We start from the raw sequence: 25,765 nt of genomic DNA on the forward strand, positions 1-25,765 counted from the left end.
GGACAGCTACCTTGTAGGTGGAAGTGATTGCCTACCTGTGGAAACAGTACCAAATTCTAATCCTGATGCTCCTAATCTAGAAAATTCCAACCAAATTATTCCATCACATGAGCTAAACCCAGAGACTTTGAATGAGCCAGCTGCAGGAATTGCTGAGAACAATATGGGTCACTCTCCTTTTGATTTATGCTGTGTCTTACTGTCACTCCTAGAGAAGGTGTGCAAATTTGATATTACTTTGAATCACAGTTCTGCTCTTTCAGCTAGTGTGGTGCCCACATTGACTGAGTTCTTATCAGGATTTGGAGACTCTTGCAATGTAAGTAGTAACACAGAAAATGAAGTTGTTTCTGCAGGGTGGACAGAAGAACCTGTGGCTCTGATCCAAAGGATGCTTTTTCGAACAGTGCTGCATCTTATGTCTTTAGATATTAGCAATACAGAAACAATGCCTGACAATTTACGAAGAAATTTAATAGACTTACTTAAAGCAGCATTAAAAATCAGAATTTGCTTGGAAAGCCAACCTGATCCTTTTGCTCCAGGATACAAGAAAACACTACAGCAGCTGGTTCAGGATGACTTCATATTTTCTAGATATCATCACAGAGCTTTGCTTCTACCTGAGGTTATAGAAGGGGTCTTGCAGATTTTGATCTGCTGCCTACAAAGTGCAGCCTCCAATCCGTTGTACTTTAGCCAAGCTATAGATCTGGTTCATGAGTTCATACAGCATCAAGGATTTAAGCTGTTTGAAGTAACTGTGCTTCAAATGGAATGGCTGTGTATGAAGAATGAAGGAGTAACTGGGGAAGCCTCAGAACATCTGAAAGGCCTAATCAACAGCATCATGAAAATCATCAGCACTGTCAAAAAAGTGAAATCAGAGCAGCTCCATCAATCAATGTGTACAAGAAAGCGGCACAGACGATGTGAGTACTCTCACTTCATGCATCACCATAGAGATCTCTCTGGGCTCTCTGTATCTGCTTTTAAAAACCAAGCTTCCAAAAACCCCTTTGAAGCTTCTGATGGAGAAGTTCGTTATCCTGACAGATGCTGTTGCATTGCTGTTTGTGCACACCAGTGTTTGCACTTGTTGCAACAAGTTTCTTTGAGCAGTACTTGTATTCAGATTCTCTCAGGTGTACATAATGTGGGAATATGTTGTTGTATGGATCCAAAGTCTGTGATCATCCCACTGCTTCATGCTTCCAAGTTACCAATATTAAAAAGCTTTGAACAGCACATATTGAACATCCTTAACAAGTTTATATTGGATCAGCTGGGTGGAGCAGAAGTTTCTCCAAAAATTATCCAGGCATCATGCAATATATGTACTGTTGACTGTGATCAACTTGCTCAGCTGGAAGATGCCTTGCAGGGCAACTCTAGTGATGCTGGTCTTGCATCTAGTTCCTCTTGCAGAGTTCAAGGAATTCTGCCTAGCAGTGGATCTGAAGATATGTTGTTGAGATGGGATGCACTGGAGGCTTATAAGGACATTGTTTTTGAAGAAGACAAACTACGTGGCATGCAGATTGCAAGCCATATTTGCCACTTAATTCAAAAGGGAAATGCAGTGGTCCAGTGGAAACTATATAACTGTATTTATAATCCTGTGCTTCAGAGAGGGGTTGAGCTAGCTTGCCATGCTCAACAAGTTGGACTAACTACAGCTGATAAACACACATGCAGTTACTATAGCCAGTGTTTGCCTTCTGAAGTACTTCAGATTTATTTGCAGGCACTCCCTGTGTTGCTTAAATCCAGGTTGGTTGATTTTCTGTTTATTAATAGAAAACATGCTAATTATGTACAGAACTTTGTATATTTGTTACTGATCAGAACATAAGTTTTATTTGGACTGTGGGCTGCACTTGGATATTGCAGGGCTGGCAACAAGATAAATGCTTGAGTAACATAAGATTTAATCCTAGATTCATAAACCATAGAAAGTGAGGGCTCTCTACCAATGAGCTATGGTCTTTAACAAGCTGAAGTGTGTAGAAACAAATAAAATCTTTGTCCGATGTGACATGCTATTTGTCTCTTCATTCCTTATGCTAAAGTGAGTCAGGAATGTTGAACAGATTGACATGTCACTTTTCTGTTGGAATTAGACTACTTAGTTTTCTGATCTGTTTCCCTTTTCCTTCTAGAATGGTCTTCATAGAAACCACCTTTCAAAAATAAGGCCTGAGAGGTTGCTTGTCCTGAAATAACTGTTTCCTAATTTACAAAATCCTGTTCATTTAAACACATTAAAAAAAACAAACAAACCAAAAACTAAACAAAAAAACCACAAACATTCTTCCAAGGCATGAAATAGAAACTTTCCTGTTTGTTGTTGAATTGACAAAACAGTTGTTTAATACAATATATGCAAGCTCATTCAGAATATGAATGTGTACTTTTATCTAGGAAAGATTATGGTCTCTTGTGTAGAAGTCCTGATAACCCTACTAAATTCACTTCATTTTATCTGAGACAATTACAAAGAATAGACTAGTATTCCAGTTTATGTAAAGGATTGTCTACTACATTTTTAACTTATATTCTAACCTAAACTGTATCAGAAACTGTTAATTTTTGAAAATGCAGTTAGTGGCAAAGAGGCAAGAGAAGTAAAGTTTAGATTAAAAAAGTTTAAGATATCCTATTTCCTACTGGCTTAAAGACCGGACTATACAAGTATGTGATTCATTTGATTCTAGAGTGTGTAACTCTGTTACAGTAAAAGCTGACCCTGTGGGAAGGAGGTGGGAGGGTAAGGAAGGTGGATGTCTACAAGCAAACATAGTACACCAAGAAGCTACAGATCCATACCACAAATTCTGTATGAACTCTATGTAACATTTGGGGAGTAGAAAGAAGGGAAAAATATACTTGGAAACAAATATACTGAAAGGTTTTTTAACATTGGACTCCTGGTATAAGAGTTGCACAAAAAGTTGTGCTTGAAAGGTATTCCTGAATTCTATCTGAAATACATTGTTCATGCAACTAATAGACATAGCTAGTAAAATTTCTTAAAACTTCAAGTTTATTTGAGGAGGAATCTCTAGTTTCTGGTGAAATTGCAGAACTGAGAGAAATAAAGATGTTTACTAGCTCCAATTGCTAATAAAAAGTTAGGGGGAAGTACCACTAAAGAGCAAATGTCATAAATAAAGTTAGTTAAACACCTGTAATGCTTTGAACATCATATATCTTTGTGGTCTACATTTTAAAGGTTAATCAATATTTACTACATGATATATTGCAAAAACCCTGAATTTTGTGCTACCAGATGGATGATGCTTACTTGGGATTCTGCAGTACTGCAAACAAGTTCCTCCTCTCTTTAATTTACAGTAATTTATAGCAATTACTGAAAATACGATCAGTCCTTGGTGTTATTCAGGTGTGTAGAACAGGGTTAGTCTTAGATAAGGTGTCATCTGAGCTACATGAGTTTGTGGCTGATTTATAAGGTAACTTTCTTATGCTTTCTCTTGCAGGGTGATTAGAGATTTGTTTCTGAGTTGTAACGGAGTGAATCAAATGACTGAGTTAAATTACTTAGATACTTTAAGAAGCCATTCTTTGAAAGTGTTAAAGACATTGATACTCTGCCTTGGTGATCAGCAGAAAGACCAAGCAATGCCAGAATTTGAAGGCCTGAACAGTGAACAAAAGGAGTCTACATCTCAGTTGCCTGCTTCTCTTTGTAGCCAGCATGCTGTTTCAGAAGTTCCTCAAAGCCTGAGCAAGTTTTATGCTGGCTTGAAAGAGGCTTACCCAAAAAAGAAAAAGTTTGTGAGCCAAGACATTCACGTCAACACAATAAACCTGTTCCTCTGTGTTGCTTTTTTATGTGTAAGTAAAGAAGCAGATGGTGATCTGGATTCAGCTAATGACTCTGAAGATACGTCAGGATATGATAGTACAGCTAGTGAGCCATTAGGCCACAAATTACCGTATCTGTCACTGGAAAGCCTTACTTTGCCCTCCCTGGAACATATTCACAGGGCTGCAGATATTTGGTCCATGTGTCGTTGCATCTATTTGTATAGTTCAGTTTTCCAGAGACAGTTCCATAGACTTGGAGGCTTTGAAGCGTGCCATAGATTACTAATCCTGATAATTCAGAAACTTGCGAAAAATAAGGATAAGGAGCAAGAGAAGAAGGAGAGAGTATTGAGTGAAAGCAGCAGAAGTTCACATGGGAGTCCTCGTGGTGAACTTCTCAACAAGGATGACTCTGTTCAGCTGGCTAAAAGCAGAGAGGTGACACAATTGGAGCTCGATAGTTCTGACAGTCTTGTTGGTGCAGAACAGCTGGTGCCTGAATGTGTGTCCCATGACAGCTCGTTGAGTAGGGAACACACTTCAGTTGCCAATCTTGAAGGGATAAAGACTTCTGTAAGAGAAGAGACTGAGTGGGCACTTCAAGGTATCAGACTTCTAGAAGCTCTGCTGACAATCTGTCTACACAGTGCAAGCACCATGCAGCAGAAGATGGAAGCAGAGATGTTTCACCAGGTACTGTGCAACTTCCCATAGCTTTACTCGTATTTGTTACATACAATGTTGTTTTAACAGTAATTTAGTCAAAAGTTCTCTTAGAGATGAAAAAAGCTTATGCTCTTGTTATGGTACCCGTATTTTTTGTGTAGTACGGAAAGCATACAGTTAAATGATGTGCTTAGTAGTCAGGGTAGTGAAAGAATGGGAGTGGGTGGATGAACAAACTGGCAGTTGCTGTTTTTGAGGAGGCATCTTCCCATGTGCCAGTTTATCGCTTTTTGTATTGAGTAACATACTGGTAAGGACCCTGCACCCCTTTGCTTGTTCTCCAAAATGATCTTTGTTGTCCTCTCTTCTGGGTTGGATCCCTGTTCATGCCAGTTGCCTGCTTCTTGGTGTCTGGGAGAGAGCCTGCCAGAATGGCAGGTTGATCCAGGCTGGATGAGATTTTTCTTGCTCACATTTTTTGAACTGTTTTTCTGATTTATTTTTCATGGATCTGTTACAGTTTTGGCCAGCATATTGACTGTATGGCTAAGGGCTGAACTCAACATCAAATGCTGTTTTCTGGGTTAATGTATCTTGAGTCCCAGGGAAGACTGATCCTGGCAGATGAAGATTTTTGTCTTTTTTTCCTGCATAAAATGATCCTGACGAGAGGAAAAGGATGGTTTCCTCTGACTACAAAGGCAGTAGTGGATGTTGACAACTATGAATTGCTGGCTGACTGTGCCTGTATTCTTTTCTGGTCAGTTATGGCCTGCTTTTTCTGGTTTCTTCCCCAAGTAGTCTTTTTGTCCAGTCCCACATTCTCCAGAGGCTATCTGAGCTGATGGGATTTGAATGGTGGGAAAGACTTGGGTTTTTTTTGAAAGAGTATTGAGTGGAGAATGTGTGTGACAGAGGTGGGATTGAAGGAGAGCTGTGTAGGCAAGATGTGGGCGTTATACATAGTGACTCACACATGGTTTCTGTTGACGGTTCTGAGCAGAGCATGGTGCTGGAGAAAGAGGAGTATTATGGGCACAGGTACTGAAAGCACATCTGAAAAAATATTACTTAAGCCTTAGAGGTGAACTAATTTGGTGTTCTACAAAGTTCTTCATTTATAGAAGACACCTTCACTGTGCTTTAATGTTTTAATTGCTATCTTGAATTTTACTTGGCCGTTTGTTACAAAAGCAGGAGGCGTTAGGTACAGGAGAGAAGTGGAAACTGGAATTCTGTCTGGGCCACTTGCTATTTTTGTGAATTTGGACACGTCACCCTCTGTCTTGTTAACCTCTCTAGTAATATTGTGGTGTGGTCTGAATGCACTGTGTACTCAAAACTGTTTCAGAGATGTTTATTTTTGAAACAGTACTTTCACTCCCAATGTTTGGGAAGCAGCATGTTGCCAGATTTTTTTTTCAGTGTGCAGATTACTTAACCAACTAAATCTGTTATGACAAACAGGATGAATTTTTCTTATTGCAAGAGACTGGATGACGTCTGATGGTTTTTGCTGAGAAGTCAGATTAGTGTAGGTGGGAGGGGAAGTTCTTAAATAAAAGTACTAGACCGTTTCTGTTAGCCAAAACAAAATGACATGAATCAAAATGTTTGTCTCCCCCAAAACACAGAATACCTGTGTGGATGATATCTTGCTTCAAATAAGAGAGCAGCTTGCTCAATCAAAAGTGATAGAAACTGACTTGGCAAAGCCTCTGTTTGATTCACTGCTTCGTGTTGCGTTGGGCGCTTTTTCTGCTGATCTGGATCATTCTGAAGAAAAAATTGAAAAGGTAAGAAACACCAACTAAGTACTCTAAATACTGCAATGTTTGCTCGCTCAGGTTTGTTGTTTGGGTCTATTTTTAAATTCAATAGGACATGTTTAAATGTGTTTGGTTGTTGTGGCTGCTGAAGATTAATTCTCTGATTCTTGTATGAGAATTGAATGCTGCTTATTGATATGCTCCCCACATTTACTGCTCAGAAATGAGTCATGCCCTAAAAAGGAGCAAGCTGTGTTATGCTTTATGGCCACACCTGAAACCTGACATTCTCTTCACTCTTTCATCCCCCAACAGAGTGACAATCTCTCAAAGGGAGAGCTTCAAACAGGGATGTTGACTGACCTTAGTGACTGCAGACATATCTTTGCCTTAAAGTGAATGTCAAGGTGCATGTTTATGGTGATAAGTGATTTTGGAAACAGTTATGCTTAATGCATTGGCTGCCTGCTTACCAAAGCTTTGGTCAGGTAGTAATTAAGAAAAATCCATCTTTGCAGAATCCATTTTCTATGTAATAATGAAGTATCTATAAAAAGCATCTCAAGTTTCTTGAAAGTGTGTGATTGATTTGTTTCTTTTGCCAATGGGCTTGGAGAAAATAGGCATCTGGAAGGTTCTAAATTACCTGCTCTTCTGACCAAAGATGGTAAATTTGTTTGTGTTATACAGACCCATTACGCTGAAAAGGAGCCTGTGTCACAACCTGGAGATATTTCTGAAGAAACTGAAGAATCACAGTGCTGTAGTCTTAAACTTTTTGCTGAAGAGGAAGGATATGAAGCAGATAGTGAAAGTAACCCTGATGATAGTGACACCAAGAATGAAGGTAAATGTGAACTTTCTGAATATACAAAGCAGTCTTTATGATGTAGCAAAGCTTGCTTATCTTTTGAGATGTACAAAAATAGGGTGAGCATCAGAGACCTTTAACAGATAGAAAAAGTTTAACTTTTTTACTTTCAGTAGGGTGCTGGTACAGACGGAGAGATGATCAATATTCTTACTGAGTCACTAACTGTTCTGTCTTGGTTTTCTTGGTTTGTGACTGTTGCTTTAAAGTCATGTTGCTCAGATGTATTATTGTGGTCTAGAAGCAGTTTTCTCCAGAGATTCTATGCATATGAGTAGTTCGTTTGAAAATCAATGCTCAGTTTTTTTATTTAGTGTATAACAATCTGGTAAAAATTAGATAGTCTAATTATATCCCTTTGTAGTCATTCAATGACTGATGTGCACATCTTATGCTGTATTCTGTTTGTGTAATTAATTTTGAACATGAATATGCTTTAATTTTTTCCTTTGTGCTGAACATCTGGATGCTTATGTCCTTGTATGAGGTCAGCATGAGCAGTAACTGCCTTTAATAGAACTGCATTCAACTGCTGTTTACCTGTGTGACTAGGCTTTATCAACAGATATATAACACTTCAAAAGCATTTCTGAATTAAAAATTTAATCTGAAATATTTCCGTGAAACATTTACATGAAACATGTCTGTACCAAATGATTTTTTTTTAAGTATTCTTAAAAATACTTAACGTCTCTCCAAGATGTAAGAGGAGAGGCTTAAGTGGGGGTTTTTTGCTTTTTTTTTATTGTTGTGGAGATGTTCTGTCATGTGCACTTTCTGAGTTGAATAACTAAACTGCTTCCTCCTACCTTTTAACATGAAATAAAATAATTTAAATTTATCTCTGTTCTTGGCAGGCTCAGAGTTCTGTATGGAAGCTTGAGGCTCTGTTACAATGATTTTACTGTCATGTTTCATGAATTGTATATTTCATCATTACTATGTGTGTCCAGTTCCCAGGAAACTTGGATGAGGGAATAGAGTGCACTGTCAGCAAGTTCGCTGATGACACAAAACTGGGAGGAGTGGCTGACACACAGGAAGGCTGCGCAGCCATTCAGAGAGACCTGGACAGGCTGGAGAGTTGGGCGGGGAGAAATTTAATGAAATATAACAAGGGCAAGTGTAGAGTCCTGCACCTGGGCAAGAACAACCCCATGTATGAGTACAAGTTGGGGGCAGACCTGTTGGAGACCAGCGTAGGGGAAAGGGACCTGGGGGTCCTAGTGGACAACAGGATGACCATGAGCCAGCAATGTGTCCTTGTGGCCAAGAAGGCCAATGACATCCTGGGGTGTATTAGAAGGGGTGTGGTCAGCAGGTCGAGAGAGGTTCTCCTCCCCCTCTACTCTGCCCTGGTGAGGCCGCATCTGGAGTATTGTGTCCAGTTCTGGGCCCCTCAGTTCAAGAAGGACAGGGAACTGCTAGAGAGAGTCCAGCGCAGAGCCACCAAGATGATTAAGGGAGTGGAACATCTCCCTTATGAGGAGAGGCTGAGGGAGCTGGGTCTCTTTAGCTTAGAGAAGAGGAGATTGAGGGGTGACCTCATTAATGTTTATAAATATGTAAAGGGCAAGTGTCAAGAGGATGGAGCCAGGCCCTTCTCAGTGACATCCCTTGACAGGACAAGGGGCAACGGGTGCAAGCTGGAACACAGGAGGTTCCACTTAAATGTGAGGAAAAACTTCTTTACGGTGAGGGTAACTGAACACTGGAACAGGCTGCCCAGAGAGGCTGTGGAGTCTCCTTCTCTGGAGACATTCAAAACCCGCCTGGACGCGTTCCTGTGTGATATGGTCTAGGTAATCCTGCTCTGGCAGGGGGATTGGACTAGATGATCTTTCGAGGTCCCTTCCAATCCCTAACATTCTGTGATTCTGTGAAATGAAGGCACATAATTTAAGAGCACGCAACAGGAGAAACTACATCCTTGCTTTTCTGTATTGGCAGGAAAATATGAAAATCTGAAGCAGAATAGAAGATTGTATTAACTTCTGGGAACTGCTTATAAGCTAGTGATTATTTTTGTTTTGTACCTATGAGAAGGTTGGGGAAAGTATGTCCTTGGATATTCTGCTTAAATCATGCAAACTATATTCAGCTGAGTAAGTTTCAGTAAGACAAATGTTTTCTTTCAGGAGCAGACACAAAGGCAGAACCAGGATGTACTGGTCCTTCAGGTTATTTTAATGACCTACCTGAAAACATCAGTCAAGGAGAGTTAATGTATCCTGAAATCTGCATGTTAGAATTAAACTTGCTCTCAGCTGGTAATGCAAGTTTAGATGTGCTTGCTCATGTATTCCAAAGCTGCCTGAAAATTGTCAGCCAGAAGGAGAGAAATGCCACTGTACTTATAGAACAGGTAAAAATGTTATTAAACAAAGGCAACAGCTTAGCAGTTGTATATCTTATTTTCTTCAGTTTTATAGTACTAGTATACCTAATAGAGTAATCTTAAAAATAGTCTCACTTGTTATGGCATTTGATAAGACCTGAAACAATGTAAATGACTGATGTTGCCAGCTTCATTGCATTTATGTTGCCAAAAACTGTAGTTAAGTAATGTGTTGAAAGATATTTGACCTACAAAGCTTTTGAATTTCACAGTTGCCTTATTTTATCAAGACTGTTCAATCACTAGAGCTATAGATACAGATTTAATGTCTGTTAGGCCATTGGAAAAAAAAAAAAAAGCAAATATCTTTTTATGTGTATATATGTGAGTGTTCTAAATGTGTATGTATTCAATATGTACTTTTAGAAACTTTCATTGAGGTAGCTCAAAAATATTTCCTGCTTTTATTCTTCATAAGTTTATATTAGAAATTAGTTATGCACATGTCGATGTCCTCATGATCCTTTAGGATTTCTGGTCGTTAGCTTGTTTTTTGCTTTATAATAACTAAATTGAATACACCTCTTTTGCGAAAGAGGAAAATATGGTTAAGTAATCTAAGCTTAAAGTGCTTGTTTATATAATCATATGACTAAAAAGCAAAGTTAGTGCTTTTGCAGCTTAAACCAAAAGCAGGAAAGGAAAACATTGTTTTATTTCAGTGCTCCAATTGTTTATGTGAATTATTAGCTTTAAATGACTGGCACACATGTATTTCTTTTTTTCTCAACTTCAATACATGAAATTACTTATAATTCAAAATAATCTCATTTTCATTGCTCTTTCTAAACAATATTCAATAGTAATCTATTGAACTAATCAATTTAGATGTTGAATGTCTTTAATTAGAGATTTTTCAAATTACCTTTAAGATGCATTTGTGAAGAATGCTCATAAGTAAACAGCTTTGATTTATATTTTTTTTTGTCAGTACTCTTGAAAGTAATCTTGCATAAAAAGATTGGGGAAAGGTTGAATTTGCTTTCAGTATTGCATCACTATATACCAGCATGCTGTATTTTGTCACAACCTGTCAAATCCTGTAATTCTGTTATGGAGGAGAAGACAAGGGAGATCTCAGTTGCTGAATTGATAATGGCTCAAAAATTTCTTTCTGGAATCATTTGGATTTCAAAGTCTCTCTTCTGCAACTGAACTGTACAGAACATGAAAGAATGTTCATTAGCAAGTATAAAAAATATTTCCATAATTTAAAGTAACTGGAATTGTCTTTAAAATCAATAGTAGACAAGAATAGATTGAAATAAATTATTTCTTAGTTCTTTGAGCTGGTGTATATTCTTCAGATATCAATTTTCCCTGTTTTCTTTTTTTTTTAACAGGGAGCTGTTAAACATCTTTTGGGAGGATTTCTGAACATATTGACACAAACGGAGTCTAGTTTTCATGGTGAGTTCAAGGTCTAAGTAACTTAAATATCGTTTTTTATAACTTAATGTATACACATTAAAATTTTTAGTTCACAATGCAAATGCAAAATTGACAAAGCAAATTCATTGGCATGTGTGAATTTATGCAGCTGCTTTAACTTGTGACAAGTATCTAACTTATGTGTAAATACAAGGTTATTTCTGAGCTGTGGAAATCTGTTATTTAAACACATGCTGTCAGACCTAAGAATGACAGCTGAAATCACAAACCTAGTGTGACAGTGTTGATAAACATTGCATGGAAAAATAGCAGTTATGTTACTTAATTGAATCTGACTCCATCACAACATAAGTTTTTATTTCAGATTTCTTTCTAACATAGGTCTTAGTGATGTCTTGATTGAGTTTTGTTTCTAGTTGGAAAACAGCTAGATAATCCAAGAATGTGGAAGCAAATTAAATGCTTGCCCTAATGTAGCTTCACATAATGAGTCCTCTACAGCAGGAGATGATGTAAACCCATATCAGGACTTTGATCCCCAGCTTTGTGGGGAGAGCCTCTGCAATGTAGATGCTAGGTTCTCAGACTTTCAGACTCCACTTTGGAAACTTAGGAGCCAGACTTGCTGTAGCCATGTAGATTCGTTCAATGAAATTTTGAATGATAGTGTCAGGAAGTACTGTTGGATCTCTCTAGATTTCATCTTGTAATTGTTACTGCTTCCTGAATTGGAAATGTTTTCGCAAAACACACTGAATTTGAAGTTAATCTTTCCTCATAATAGTATGGAACATTAATTTTTAAAGCTTTAAAAAAATTCTTTTTAAGAATATTGTTTTGTCTCCTTATTTTTAGCATGTCAGATGGTGCTGGTAGACCTGTTAGTTTCCTTGATGAGTTCACAGACATGTTCAGAAGAACTAACTCTTCTTCTGAGGGTATTTTTGGAGAAGACGCCTTGTACGGTACGTGTGGAGTAGCACATAGCAAAATTCAGAGGCTTAATGAGAAAAATTAAGCAAAAAGAAAATCCTTTTGTGTCCAAGTATTTTGAGAAATAAGGAGACTGTAACAGCAACATTCTAACTGACCAGAGCAAATAAAGTTTGGTTGTTGAAATAACTAATTCTCAAAACATGAAAAAGAAATAAGAGATAAGAAAAGAGAAGGTTTTGAAGTGTGCATTAGAGTCCTGGGAACTCTATTTGCACAAGAAAACAAGATTCCTTTTGAGGAGACTGACATTGTGGTTATGGGTGACAGAACACTCTAATACTGTAAAATTTGAAGTAATTCCTATAAAGTTATAAAGCGTCTCGCTATTTCAGGAATGCTTTAGCAGCAGGAATTACTTTCAAAACTGTCTTAAGTTGGTTTGTGGAATGCTGGAATCTACTGCTTGTGTGGGATATACTGCTACAATACCTATCTGTTGGTTTGTGTGGGAGTCTGCAGAAAAAAAACAAGTGGAAGGAAATTTAAAAAATACTGTGGAGTCTGAAATAGTACCAAACCAAACAAGGAGACACAAGTCAATATTTCAGAGGTAGCTTGCAATAATTGGCTAAGTAACTAGAGAAACTCTTGGCTTAAAGGCTCAGCTAGTTTGTTAGTGATTATGCAGTAACAAAGTGATGGTCTGTGTGTGCATTCTTAACCAGCCTCAAACATGGGGTAAAAGGTGTGGTCTTTTGTTGAGGTATAAGTTAATCTGTTGGCACATAACAAATGTGAGATAAGATGGTGCAGTGACCACCTGCTGTGGTTCAGCTGATGCCTAAGCAAGGTGACTTGAAGACTAATCTGCCCTGACTAAATCCCCAAAACTGTTTGGCCATAGTCTGTTGAAGTCGCTACTTGATGCTTTGTAAATGTGTGTCAGTTTGGATATGGAAGTCCACCTCTGTTGGGAAAACATGAATACAAATTTAAATGAGGAGTGGGGCTCTTATTAGTCAGATGACACTTGACTACATGGTGTAAACAGTAATTTTTTTTTCTCATTTTTTTGGTTTATTCTAGGAGGTACTACTCAAGGGTGTACTGAAGATTATAGAAACTGATATTTATATGAACCCATTACAGTACCTTGCCTTCCCTTTGCTACACAGCACAAATTTGAGTAGTAGTTCTTCACAAAAATCTGCTAACACTTCCAACAGCAAAACTGCTGGACTGTTAAAAAGAACAAAATTTTCACAGAGTAAGAAAGAGGCAGATGGTGAAAATTTGAGTCACCAGCTGCTTTCTTCTTGGCATGTAGCCCCAGTTCACTTGCCTTTAGTTGGACAAAACTGTTGGCCACACATGTCTGAAGGCTTCAGTGTCTCACTGTGGTTTCATCTGGAGTGTGCTCATGAAACAGAAAATTCAACAGAAAAGGGGAAAAAAATCAAGAGAAGAAGCAGACTGGCAGCTGTAAGAGAGAACAGCTTTGACAGCACAGGTGAGGATACAATACTTCATGTTTCTATTTAGGTAATACTGAAGGATTCTGGTTAGAAGTATTACTAATTGGTGTGCCATATACAAAAGGTTGATTTTATGCTACTTCATGGTATGCTGAAGAAAATATCAAATGCAGCAGCTGAAAGGTCATGGGAAAAGACTGCTCTCAAGTTGGTTTGGTCTCATGTATTGATGAAGCAAGTGGCTTTTGTGATCTTTCTCTTTAATTAGAGAGCTAGTAAATCTTTGATTTAGGATTAAAATATTGGAACTCTTAGCCGAAAGATGCTCAGAATCCATCAAGTCAGAGCCTGAGGCTGATTTAGTATAAATCCTCTAACTTTCCTTGTGTGTGTGCCGTTGTAAATGTCAATAGCTGTACAACATTTCTCTGTTTATACTTTTGTACAGACTCACCTGCTCCCAAACTCTGTTGAGCAGAATGTTTCAGTTTATAATTTGTAGGAGGAAAAATTCCTTAAGTTATTTAAAATACCTCCCAATCACAACACTTTTATTGTACTTTTTTCTTTTTTACTGTATTTGAATAAAAGGGGGGAAAACCCAATCCTGAATCTTGGAACTCATTAGAGTTGCTTTTGTTAGAAGGTGTGTGCTTTTGTTTGGTAAAGTAAAAATATTGAATGCAAGATCATGCTTAAAGGGTACTATGATTTGTGAAGAAAAATCTAAATATTTCTTGGTGCACATTAAGACTGCCAGTTCAACATAAGAATGTAATATCATGTGACATGTCGAAAGCATCATTGAATGAGATAGAGTGTATTCATGCTTAGTTGGGTTTACATGATTACAAACAAAAACATGTGAAGTGCTGAGTTAATGTCATGCTCTTCTGTTTGAGTATGAGACCTAGGTCTCTTCAGAGAATTGCACATATTAGTCAGCTCACTTTTAAAAACAAAAAACAAAACAAAACAAAAAAAAAACACACCAAAAAAAACCCCCAACTAAACAAAAAAACCCACTTCTATGCAGTACCTGAACTATTTCTTTTCACACTTGATAGCTGGTAGGACAGGCATTGTTGTTGTATTGTACTGTAGTTGTGTATAAACATGTTTATATTTCTAGAAGAAATGAAGTCTATGGGAATGGAATACCTAAGCCTGGGAGATAAACTTGTTGAAGATGGATGTATTCATATAATTTCACTGGGTTCCAAAGCATTGATGATACAAGTTTGGGCAGACTTGAACACTGGAGCATTCATATTTCGGTATGCTGTATTAGTCCAAAAGCAGTCTTGTGAACATATGTATTGTTACTTTCAGTACAGCTTGCAGAGAATACTGATGGAGAGTAGAGAACTAATTTCTGTAGTAGTCATCTTGCACACTGATGGCAACAGCAAGTAAGTTTATTGCATACAAATCTGCAGGATTACTTGCATAAGATGTTAGTCTCTGGTCTTGCATATTTCATGTAGTCATATATAAATAATTGCCCAAAGTAAGATGCAAGATCAGTCACAAACATAATGCAATGCAAGGTAACAATTCAAGTATTAATGAAATGACACAATAAATGTGTGAAGATAAGCAAAAGCTTTTGTAGCTGTAGTTTTTCACACCTCGGGTGTGAAAATTGCTGTTATTTAATACTTACTGTGACAATCTTGGGTTTAATCTTCTGAACACATTTTAGCCCTAATTTAGTTCTCATAAGTAATGTATCCTTAAAATGGATCTAAAGCTGTGATTGTAGAACACTTTATTTCACAGCGTTCAAAGTACCTGCATTTTTTCAATAAACTGAACTTAACTTCTCTATAACATAGAGATAATATCCTTATCTTAAACGTAAGCAGATTCATACAGACGAGTTAAATAACTAAGTTGAAACGGTAATGTGCGGATTTCCCTAGCTTATGTTGAGCACTATAAATACAGCACTGTGATTTAAAAAAATTATCTGAGAAAGGTAAGGAATGCAATCTCAAAAGTAACGAAGGCCAAAAAATTGGCGCTTAAATTGCAAATTTGAAAACAAACTCACACACTTGTTCTTCCTTTTCTGTTTTCATAGTATGTGCATGGATCCAAATGATGAGATGAAAGCTGGTTTGCTGGCACAGGCTGAATCTCCACAGAATATTTTCCTTGTGGGCAGGTGGCAGCATTTGGCAATAACATATCTGCAGCAGCCAGAAGGCAAGAAAAATATCCATGGAAAGCTGTTGCTGTGGGTTTCTGGTCAGAGGTAAAGTATAAGAAGTTGCACGTGGATATGTATTGTCTTAAAAAGATGTTCTCTGGTAGGAACACATCTGCACTGCTTTGGTGCAAGATGAAGTTACGGTTGAGTAGTCTTCTGGGGGTAGGAGACGGGTATCTTACACTGCTAGGAATTCCCTAGAAATATCCAGAATGGCCTTGATTGCTTTGAGAATCTTCAGTTCATACTGTGGACCAATGGAGACATCAGTGTTTTTCTCTATTGTGAATAAGTGAAGGAGGTAAGTACTACAAGATTTTGAGTAAGATCCAAAAAAAGCTATGGCATGAAGTTGGCAGTAGGCATAATGTCTCTGGTTAAGTTAAGAATCTGAATTAAGGAGGTATAGTTCAGGTACTGGCACTACTGTTGAAAGTAAGAATGAAGAGGAGATGGGGAGAAGGCAATCATTTTGCTCCACTAAGAGAAATGGAGAGGGGAGAAGTTAAAATATTTCAGACAAGATCTGAACTGACAGTGGGAAGCACTACTTTTTCCTCTGAAAACTTGAGGTCCATGCTTCTGAATGAGGTACCTGATGCTAGGTTGGGTGGGCCTGTGCCTGCATGAAATATTTGTTGATTAGAGAAAAAGGAATTTATTAAATATCCCAGTTTTTATCCTTTTTTCCTAGAAGTCCAGACTATGAAGACTTCCTTTGTGTCCCAAATATGAAGCAGGTGGTCAAAATGCTATGTTCTAAAACAATTAGATGTATCGCAAAAATTCTTTACTATTCCCCTAGAATTTGGTCAGTAAACAAGCAAAGTTATCGAAGACATTCCTAAAACTACATCACAGAATCACAGAATCACAGAATGTTAGGGATTGGAAGGGACCTCGAAAGATCATCTAGTCCAATCCCCCTGCCGGGGCAGGATTGCCTAGACCGTATCACACAGGAACGCGTCCAGGCGGGTTTTGAATGTCTCCAGAGAAGGAGACTCCACAACCTCTCTGGGCAGCCTGTTCCAGTGTTCAGTCACCCTCACCATAAAGAAGTTTTTCCTCATATTTAAGTGGAACCTCCTGTGTTCCAGCTTGCACCCGTTGCCCCTTGTCCTGTCAATGGATGTCACTGAGAAGAGCCTGGCTCCATCCTCTTGACACTTGCCCTTTACATATTTATAAACATTAATGAGGTCACCCCTCAGTCTCCTCTTCTCTAAGCTAAAGAGACCCAGCTCCCTCAGCCTCTCCTCATAAGGGAGATGTTCCACTCCCTTAATCATCTTGGTGGCTCTGCGCTGGACTCTCTAGCAGTTCCCTGTCCTTCTTGAACTGAGGGGCCCAGAACTGGACACAATACTCCAGATGCGGCCTCACCAGGGCAGAGTAGAGGGGGAGGAGAACCTCTCTCGACCTGCTGACCACACCCCTTCTAATACACCCCAGGATGCCATTGGCCTTCTTGGCCACAAGGACACATTGCTGGCTCGTGGTCATCCTGTTGTCCACTAGGACCCCCAGGTCCCTTTCCCCTACGCTGGTCTCCAACAGGTCTGCCCCCAACTTGTACTCATACATGGGGTTGTTCTTGCCCAGATGCAGGACTCTACACTTGCCCTTGTTATATTTCATTAAATTTCTCCCCGCCCAACTCTCCAGCCTGTCCAGGTCCCTCTGAATGGCTGCGCAGCCTTCCGGCGCGTCAGCCACTCCTCCCAGTTTTGTGTCATCAGCGAACTTGCTGACAGTGCACTCTATTCCCTCATCCAAGTCATTAATGAATATATTGAATAGAACTGGTCCCAGAACCGACCCTTGCGGGACTCCGCTAGACACAGACCTCCAACTGGACTCTGTCCCATTGACCACCACTCTCTGGCTTCTTTCCTTCAGCCAGTTCACAATCCACCTCACTACCTGATCATCCAGACCACACTTCCCCAGTTTAGCTGCGAGGATGCTGTGGGAGACCGTGTCAAACCCTTTACTGAAATCGAGATAGACCACATCCACAGCTTTACCATCATCTATCCACCGGGTAACATCCTCATAAAAGGCTATCAAGTTGGTTGAGCATGACTTCCCCTTGGTGAAGCCATGCTGAGTGCCCCTAATGATCCCCCTATCCTTGATGTGCCTAGAGACAGCACCAAGCACAAGTTGCTCCATCACCTTTCTGGGGATGGAGGTGAGGCTGACCGGTCTATAGTTACCCGGGTCCTCCTTCTTGCCCTTTTTGAAGACTGGAGTGACATTCGCTTTCCTCCAGTCCTCAGGCACCTCTCCCGTTGCCCACGACTTAGCAAAGATGATGGAGAGTGGCCTAGCAATGACTTCCGCCAGCTCCCTCAGCACCCGCGGGTGCATCCCATCAGGGCCCATGGATTTATGGACATCCAGGTTGCTTAATTGGTCCCTGACCCAGCCCTCATCAACCAAGACAGATTCCTCCTCTATCCTGACTCTTCTGAGGCCTCAGGGGTCCGGGGCTCCTCAGGACAGCCTCCAGCAGTATAGACAGAGGCAAAGAAGGCATTCAGTAACTCCGCCTTCTTTTTATCCTCTGTCTCCAGGGCCCCCACCTCATTCATCAGTGGGCCTACATTGCCTCTAGTGTTGGTTTTACCTGCAATGTATTTGAAGAAGCCCTTTCTGTTGTCCTTGACCTCTCTTGCAAGGTTTAATTCCAAGGAGGCCTTAGCTTTCCTAGTTGCCTCCCTGCATCCTCTGACAACAGACTTATATTCCTCCCAAGTGGCCAGCCCCTCCTTCCACGATCTGTACACCCTCTTCTTCCACTTGAGTTTGCCCAGCAGTTCCCTGTTCAACCATGCAGGTCTCCTGGTACCCTTCCTTGACTTCCTACCTGCTGGGATGCTCTGATCTTGAGCTCGGAAGAAGCAGTCCTTGAATGCTAACCAACTATCTTGGGCCCCCTTACCTTCTAGTACCCTGTCCCATGGGCTTTCCCCTAGCAATTGCTTGAAAAGGCCAAAGTTGGCCCTCCTGAAGTTCAGGGTTGTGATTCTGCTAGCTATTCTGTTCCTGCCACATGAGATCCTGAACTCTACCATCTCATGGTCACTACAACCAAGGCTGCCCTCAACCTTCACCTCTTCAGCCAGACCCTCCTTGTTAGTGAGGATCAGATCCAGCAGCGCTCCTCTCCTAGTTGGCTCATCCACCATTTGCATCAGAAAGTTATCATCAACGCACTGGAGGAAAAAAGCTGTCACACAGTTTTTCTTCCTGCATTTAAGCCTGGAATTGTGAAGTATAATACTTGTTTCATTTTGTTCTTGAAACTACATGGAGTTAATTTTGAAGCAACTCTACTTCTTCCCTGCCCCAATTGTTCAGTCTGTGTGTGCTGTGCAATAAAGTCCAAATATGGAGACACGGGGGCAACTAAAAATAGTGTTCTGCACATGTGCAGTTAATGAGACCCCCCCATATATAGCGTTAGTTGCCAGTTTGCTAATAGTTAGGCTCTTCCAGGAAGCTTCAGATGACCTTTACAGTCCAATTGGTCTGCTTATGTAAATGCACATAAGGTTAATTGGATGCTTTCTGGAAGCATCAGGCTTATTGCCTGTGGCTGTACAGCACACTAACTCTGACAATATTCCCTGGTATAAGTAAATCCTCAATATGATATTTTTTCAGCATATATGAACCACAGTTTTCATGATGTGCATTAGCATATTCAAAGGCCTTTGGCTTTTTAGGTATAGTAGAAATTCTTGAAAAGTTGTGATATTTTAGAAGCGTGTATAGTGTTATATACAGTTTCTTCTCTGAGGTCAGAGGGAAGGAGGAAGGAATTTCAGATCTAGGAAATCTTGACTGTATGGCAGCCCTAGTTGGGACTCTATTCCTCTATTCTGTGCAGTATTTGAATACATACATCATTATGTAGCTGAGTTTTAAGGTGCCTAGAAATTGAAGATGACTTTAACTTAATGTTGATAACAACATGGCTTCTCATCTGCTAAATATTAAAATCTATTTTAAGCCTAAGCTGAATACCTTACATAACAATTTTGATCACTTCTTAATATTTAAACTTGTTTCTTTATATGTATTTTTAGGAAATGTGAGATTAATTTAGATTACGCACTACCAAGGAAATCAAGCTTATCATCTGACAGTAATAAAACATTTTGTATGATTGGCCATTGTATATCATCTCAAGAAGAATTGCTTCGTTTGTCGGGTAGATGGAATCTTGGAAATCTGCTTCTATTTAATGGTACTTTTGTATGCTTTTTTTCCTGAATAAGTCTTCATTTCCTCTTCCCCCTCTGAGATCAAAGGCTTAATTTGATTTTTTTTTTTTTAACATGCCAAGCTTTTACAGTCAAAGCAACAATACATTCTTTACCAGCATAATATATCGGGGAGAAAGTGAGAAAATATTTCAGTATTGGATACTTCCTAACGTGTCCTTCTGCCACTATTCTCTTGTTTTCTTTTTAGTGCTGTAATTGGCAATTTCAGTTTCTTTAATGTTTCTTTAAATAATAACTTGGGGTAGGGGATGGAGATATGGTGGTGCTTGCTCTGTTTTTTTCTTAAAGCACTCGGTCTTTCCCAGATGGAAATTTGATTTCACTTACCTGCTTCTAAACTACTAGTTTCAAATTACTTGAAGCATATTAAAAAGTAAACAAAATCTGAACCACTGCATACTGAGTTCAGCATGCTTATTTCTGAAACTGCTGAAGTTACTTTGGGGTTTTCTTATACGCATAGTTCTCTTTCCTCCTTGGAAAGTTTTGTCCAGGACTTCTGGGTGTTTGCTTAGTGCTGAAGGCTGGAACCATGCTGGTTGTCATCTGGCATGTCTTCATGTGCAGTGGCCCAGTCAAGACTGCTACACAAGTGAAAACAGTTTGCCAGGGTGTGTGGTGCATGCAGGTGTTGTGTGTGTAGATACAGTGTGTTTGCACAGGTCATAGGTGAGATGTTTGTCATAGATGTAAGCTCCACCTGGTGAATCTACAGTGAATTACAGAAGTGTAATTGATTATTCAGAGCTGTTGGTCTTCAGTTCACGCAGATTATTTTCCTGACTTGGTTTCAACTGCCTTTGCCCCTGCATTGATCTGGCCTGTGATGTGTCAGAAGTCACTGATCTACAGTAGCTAATAGCAGGCATTTGTTTATATACTGATTGTTTCTTGTCAGCAGGACCTATGAAAAACAGTCAGTGATCTTCCTTGTAAAGTCTGATGCAGTCTACTAGCCAACGTATGAATTTTGCTTTATTGTATACTGAAGAGTTAACAGCTTCTTTTCTGGATTTTAGGTGCAAAGATTGGACCAGAGGAAGCATTTTACTTATACACATGTGGGCCAGACTTCACATCTGTAATGCCTTGTAAATATGGCAAAACATCAACTGATTTCTCTAAGTACATAAGTAAAGAGATTCTACAATGTGAACAAATTAAGGAGCTCTTTATGGCAAAAAAGGAAGTGGATGTTGGGCCTTTAATTGTAAGTTTCTACTTAAAAATGGTTCTTAATCTCTTAGAACTGATTAAGAAACTGGGAACACATTTCCTGCTGTCTCCCAAAGTGCTTCACTTTCTCAAAGCAGGCAGGAGCAAATCCAATTCTCATTAAAATCACTGCAGGGTTCTTCCCACTTATTTCAATGGGAGTTGAACTCCACACAGGGTGGCCATTTCATCTTGCTTTAGGTCAGATTCTGACATCTTCTAGATATTCCAGCATCTATAATACTGCATATTTAATCTGTCAGATGAGCAGGCACCTCCAAATGCCCTGGGATGAATACATAGCTCTTTTTTCCATTAGTGTAAAGGTAGCCAAGGACAGCTTAGTTAACCTTTTAACATTAAAATTGAGAGGAGAGGAGAGAGGAGGATTTACCTGGCTTTAACAAGAAGCAAAAGACTTATTCCCTCTCAAAACCCTCAAAGAACTGGGATGGTTTACATCAATTTTGGCTTAAAAGTAATTTTCCAGCTGGCAGATCTTAGCTTTTCTCATCTTTCCTGACTGAAACAGCCATGCCAGATGCAGGTGTAAATACAGTGACACTAGAAGAAGAATAAAGTAACTTTCTTATCAATGGAGCCTGCTATATTTGAGAAATTGTCTTCATGCCCTGGTAATTCCTGCTGTATGAATTGTTTCCACTAGAGGGATTTTTCTGATCTTGTTCTACAGCAGCTCTGTAGCTGTGGGCAAAGGGTCATTCTGTCTCAACGTGATCCTTGTAAACAACAGTGCCAAATTTTGAATAGGTTAAGAAGGAATGAATGGAGTAAGTAAAAAGCCTAACAAATCAGTCGTGCAACTTTTAAGCTTATTTTGCCTTACAAAACACCAGGTAACCAGAGAGAAGTATGTGCTCAAGCGATGAATTAATCTCTGTGCTTTTGCATGGAAAGCAAGTGCCTTAAATGAAACTATTTCTCTATTTTAAATAACCTCCCAAATATGATCATTTTACATTTTCTGTGAAAAATGAGTCAGTTACTTTCCATAAGAGCTTTGCTTTTGGTCTAATTCTCTTCTTCAGTAATGAAACTTCTATTAAGATCTTCTTGTGGCAAAGCTGATTTAAAGGATAAACTTAAAACAAAATTGGAGAAATTTTGAAAAAAAAATAGCAGGTAACTTTCTATTTTGGACTTGCTACTGTAGAAAGGGAAATAACTTGCCCAATACCTCTTTATGCCCATTTTATCTTAAATTTGTCAGTAACTTTGTTTTTATGCAAAATAGCTGTAATTCTTGAGGTGGTAAGAGGGGGATCCTTGGTGGACTTTTTTAGTGCTTTCTTAACTTTCTGTGCTGTAGCTATTGCATACATGTGCTAAAATTTAGGAATCCTGTTGCATGTTAGTGCACATGCATCTACACGAAGAGCATGCTAAGGGTAAAGTAGAAATGAACTGCCAAAGTTGCTGCTACTTGCTGTTAGGTGGCTTTTGTGTGTGGCTTTTTGTGTTATGGGGATTGATAGGGGGGTTTTTTTTGTATTAAACTTTCTTGAAAAAAACTTGTAAACTTCTCTTGTTTCAGGAGAGTCTTGCTATTGTGTACACCACATGCTGTCCTGGTCAGTACACCATATATGAACCTGTTATTAGACTGAAAGGTCAAGTGAAAACTGTACCTTCTCAGAGACCTTTCAGTTCAAAAGAAGTTCAGAGCAATGTATTGGACTCTCATCACCTGAAAACACTTCAGCCTGTTGAATATAAAACTCTTCAGAGTATACTACATGAAATTGGAGGAACTGGTGCATTTGTTTTCCTCTTCGCTAGGGTAAGGGGGCTGGAGGAGGGAGGTGCACGGATGTGTGGATCTTGGGTAGCAAATTGTGTATCCCAGCTGCTTTATTCATATTAATTAAAAGTCTGCATGTGATTTCTTTTTTCTTATAAAGAAAACTTGTGGAAAATATCTGTTGCAGAACACAGACTGCATCACACAGGTTGTACTTAAATTGGAAACTTAATTATAATTCTATTATGTAAATTTTTTTTATAATATTGCTAGTATGTACGATGTGGTGTTACATTGATTTAGTGATGGGGCTTCTAAATGTCAAAAGAGATTATTTTTGAGTGTTGTTGGACTGATCGTATTTTTGGTCTCTAATTGTTAAATCTAAGTGATTAATGTATTTTTAAAGGCACTTAAATTCATTGTATCTCTTTAACACTTTCAACACAGGATGTTTACAATGCAAGTATGAATAAATGTAGAACTACGTAGGGTGAAAAGCTTTAATTTTATCAAATAAATAGTGAGAGCTTTTTTGAGAGAACTGTTCAGCCATATGTTCAAAGGCTTATACTGTCTAAGAAAAATTATAATTTCAAAAATATTAAGGCTATGAGCCTTAACTTAATTACTACTTTGCTATGACTTGTACATGGAGAGGATAATATTCATGCTAGAAGTCCTCTGAAGTACTACAAGCTGATTTCAAAATACTAATATAGGCCTAAAATTTTTGTTTTGTATGCTTCTGGCCATGGTAGTGTTCTGAAAGCTGTGTGTGGAGAGTAATGCGCATTAGACTCAAGACAGTCAGGTGTTCAGACTTTTCTGGTTGTGAAGACACTGCCTATTGTAATTTTAGCATTGATAGTGAAATCTGAGAAGAAAATCCTTATTCATGTTATATTATGAAAATTTATGCTAAGTACCTGCTACAGATCCTACTGTAGACTATTTGTATCATTAAAGCAAGCAAACAATAGGTCAGCTGTCAGACAATACAGGTATACATGTGTATAACTGTAAGTGCAGCAGAATTAACAGGTACACAGCAACAGAACCTATAGGAACTGAAATTCCATTCATGTGAGATTTCCTTCTTGTACATTTTTGGTAAAAAATACTATTTGCTCTATCTTGGGATTCAAGAATTGTAGGAAGCAAAAGTAGAGAACGGTCTATGGTCTTGATCTATCAAATTGTTTGTTTCTTTATGGACAAAATAAAACTTTAATGTTTGACACTTCCAGGTGGAGATGGTCTAGACCTTCAGAAACCTTATTTTAAAGCTTTCCTTAAACATTTAGGAAACATACTCTTCCAGGGCAAACAACAGAGTTTATTCTTATTCATGGCTTATGTGTTTCATGACCTTGTGACTTTGTAGTCTAGCAAGAATAAATTGGTGCCTTCTACTTAAATTTTATTTAGAACAGATTTTTTCTTAAAAAATGGATTCTTGCAATGGGACTTCTATTTTCTTAGCAGTTCATCATTTACCACAGTAGGAATTATCACTTCAGATATCTGAATGTACACACATAAGCAAAAATGAAGGTTGTGTACATAACCTCAAAAGCTTTAAAACAGATTTAATCCAGAAGTTATAATTTAAGACTGCAACAAAACATTTTTAAGGCTTTTTTCTAAATGTTTCTTGTTTAAACTGTTTTATTAAATTTGCCTTTTTTCTTCAGGTTGTAGAGATTAGCAGCTGTGAAGAAACTCAAGCTTTAGCACTACAACTTATACTATCTTTAACAAAACACAATCAACAGAGGATACAGGAGATGGACAACTGTAATGGTTATTCTATGATTCGTCGAGTGTTGATCAAACCAAAATGCATTGTTGGATTTTGCATGCTGAAGGTAGAGTGCTCTTTAAACCTGATATTTTGTTCAATGTTAGCACAAATTTAGAAACTTCTCTGTGATTTTAATTCTACATTTGAAGCTGTCTTCACAAAGGCAGAACAGTTATTTGGAGCAAGTCCAGTCTAAGAGCGTTTTGCCTTGAACTAGAAACTCCTGATAGGTAAGAAGAGAAAAAGAAAGTGTTGAAAGACCCTGATTTCAGAGGAGATGGGAGGAGAGGAAAAAAAGCAGCTTTGTTTCTCTGAGAGCAAAGATCTTCAAGTAAACTTAAACTCGTAAGCAATTAATAAAAATATGAGTGCACTTGAAAATCTTTTCAAATTTTTGTACTGCTGTTATGAGAATGAAGCCTCTTAAATGCCTCCAGTGGGGTTACTAAACTCAGTAACTATTTTCGAAGTTGACCAGGTAGGTATCTGCCTTCCCCATCAAGAGTTTGATGTCTCTGTAAAGATTTTTTTTTTTTTGGTAAATTGGGTAGGACAACTGTACTGCTTTGTGCTCATGACATTCAAAAAAATTTTTCTCCTCTTTTAAGACTCTCCTTGAAGGATGCTGCAGTGATGAGATTCTCTATATAAATGAAAATGGACAATTCATGCTTGACACAGATTCTACTGCAGTTATCCAAGATGTTCAATTGTTAGAAAAGCTGCTGCTTGACTGGAAGATATGGTCTAAAGCAAAGGTAATTACTTTCATTTTTGGAAGATTTTAAGTCTAAAAGTCAATACTAAAAAAAAAAAAGTGATAAAGTATTATGAGGTCTGAAATTAATTACCCCAGTTAGATGTCAGTAATTTCTAAAATTAATGGTCCTTATTTTTCTTTGAATAGCTGGTAGTAGCATCAAGCTCCTATTATCAATGATGCGGGTAGCCTTAGTGTATTAAATTCTGTAAATGTAATGTATATAAATTACTTGTTAGTTGAATGGAGTGATCTTTAAGGAAAACTTGTTAAGACTGAGGAAGACCACCTGCTTCCATCTGGAGTTAAACTGTTGAAAATAACCATCCATTGTTAATACAGCAGAGTATATAAAACTAGTTTT

The 25,765-nt window shown here is 38.5% G+C and overlaps 1 protein-coding gene across 1 annotated transcript in view; it reads left to right on the forward strand.

Annotated features, from left to right (window-relative positions):
- The window catches only part of LYST (lysosomal trafficking regulator), a 93,760-nt gene that overhangs the window by 28,530 nt on the left and 39,465 nt on the right, over positions 1-25,765 (forward strand). The window contains 15 exon segments of the mRNA XM_068400050.1: positions 1-1,773; positions 3,504-4,527; positions 6,135-6,296; positions 6,960-7,116; positions 9,279-9,505; positions 10,882-10,948; positions 11,786-11,895; positions 12,953-13,376; positions 14,474-14,618; positions 15,428-15,601; positions 19,657-19,817; positions 20,877-21,067; positions 22,628-22,873; positions 24,532-24,705; positions 25,250-25,399. Of these exon segments, the coding sequence (XP_068256151.1) occupies positions 1-1,773; positions 3,504-4,527; positions 6,135-6,296; positions 6,960-7,116; positions 9,279-9,505; positions 10,882-10,948; positions 11,786-11,895; positions 12,953-13,376; positions 14,474-14,618; positions 15,428-15,601; positions 19,657-19,817; positions 20,877-21,067; positions 22,628-22,873; positions 24,532-24,705; positions 25,250-25,399 (5,185 nt within the window).

Source organism: Nyctibius grandis, chromosome 1, assembly GCF_013368605.1.
Source record: "Nyctibius grandis isolate bNycGra1 chromosome 1, bNycGra1.pri, whole genome shotgun sequence".
NCBI lineage: Eukaryota > Metazoa > Chordata > Aves > Nyctibiiformes > Nyctibiidae > Nyctibius > Nyctibius grandis.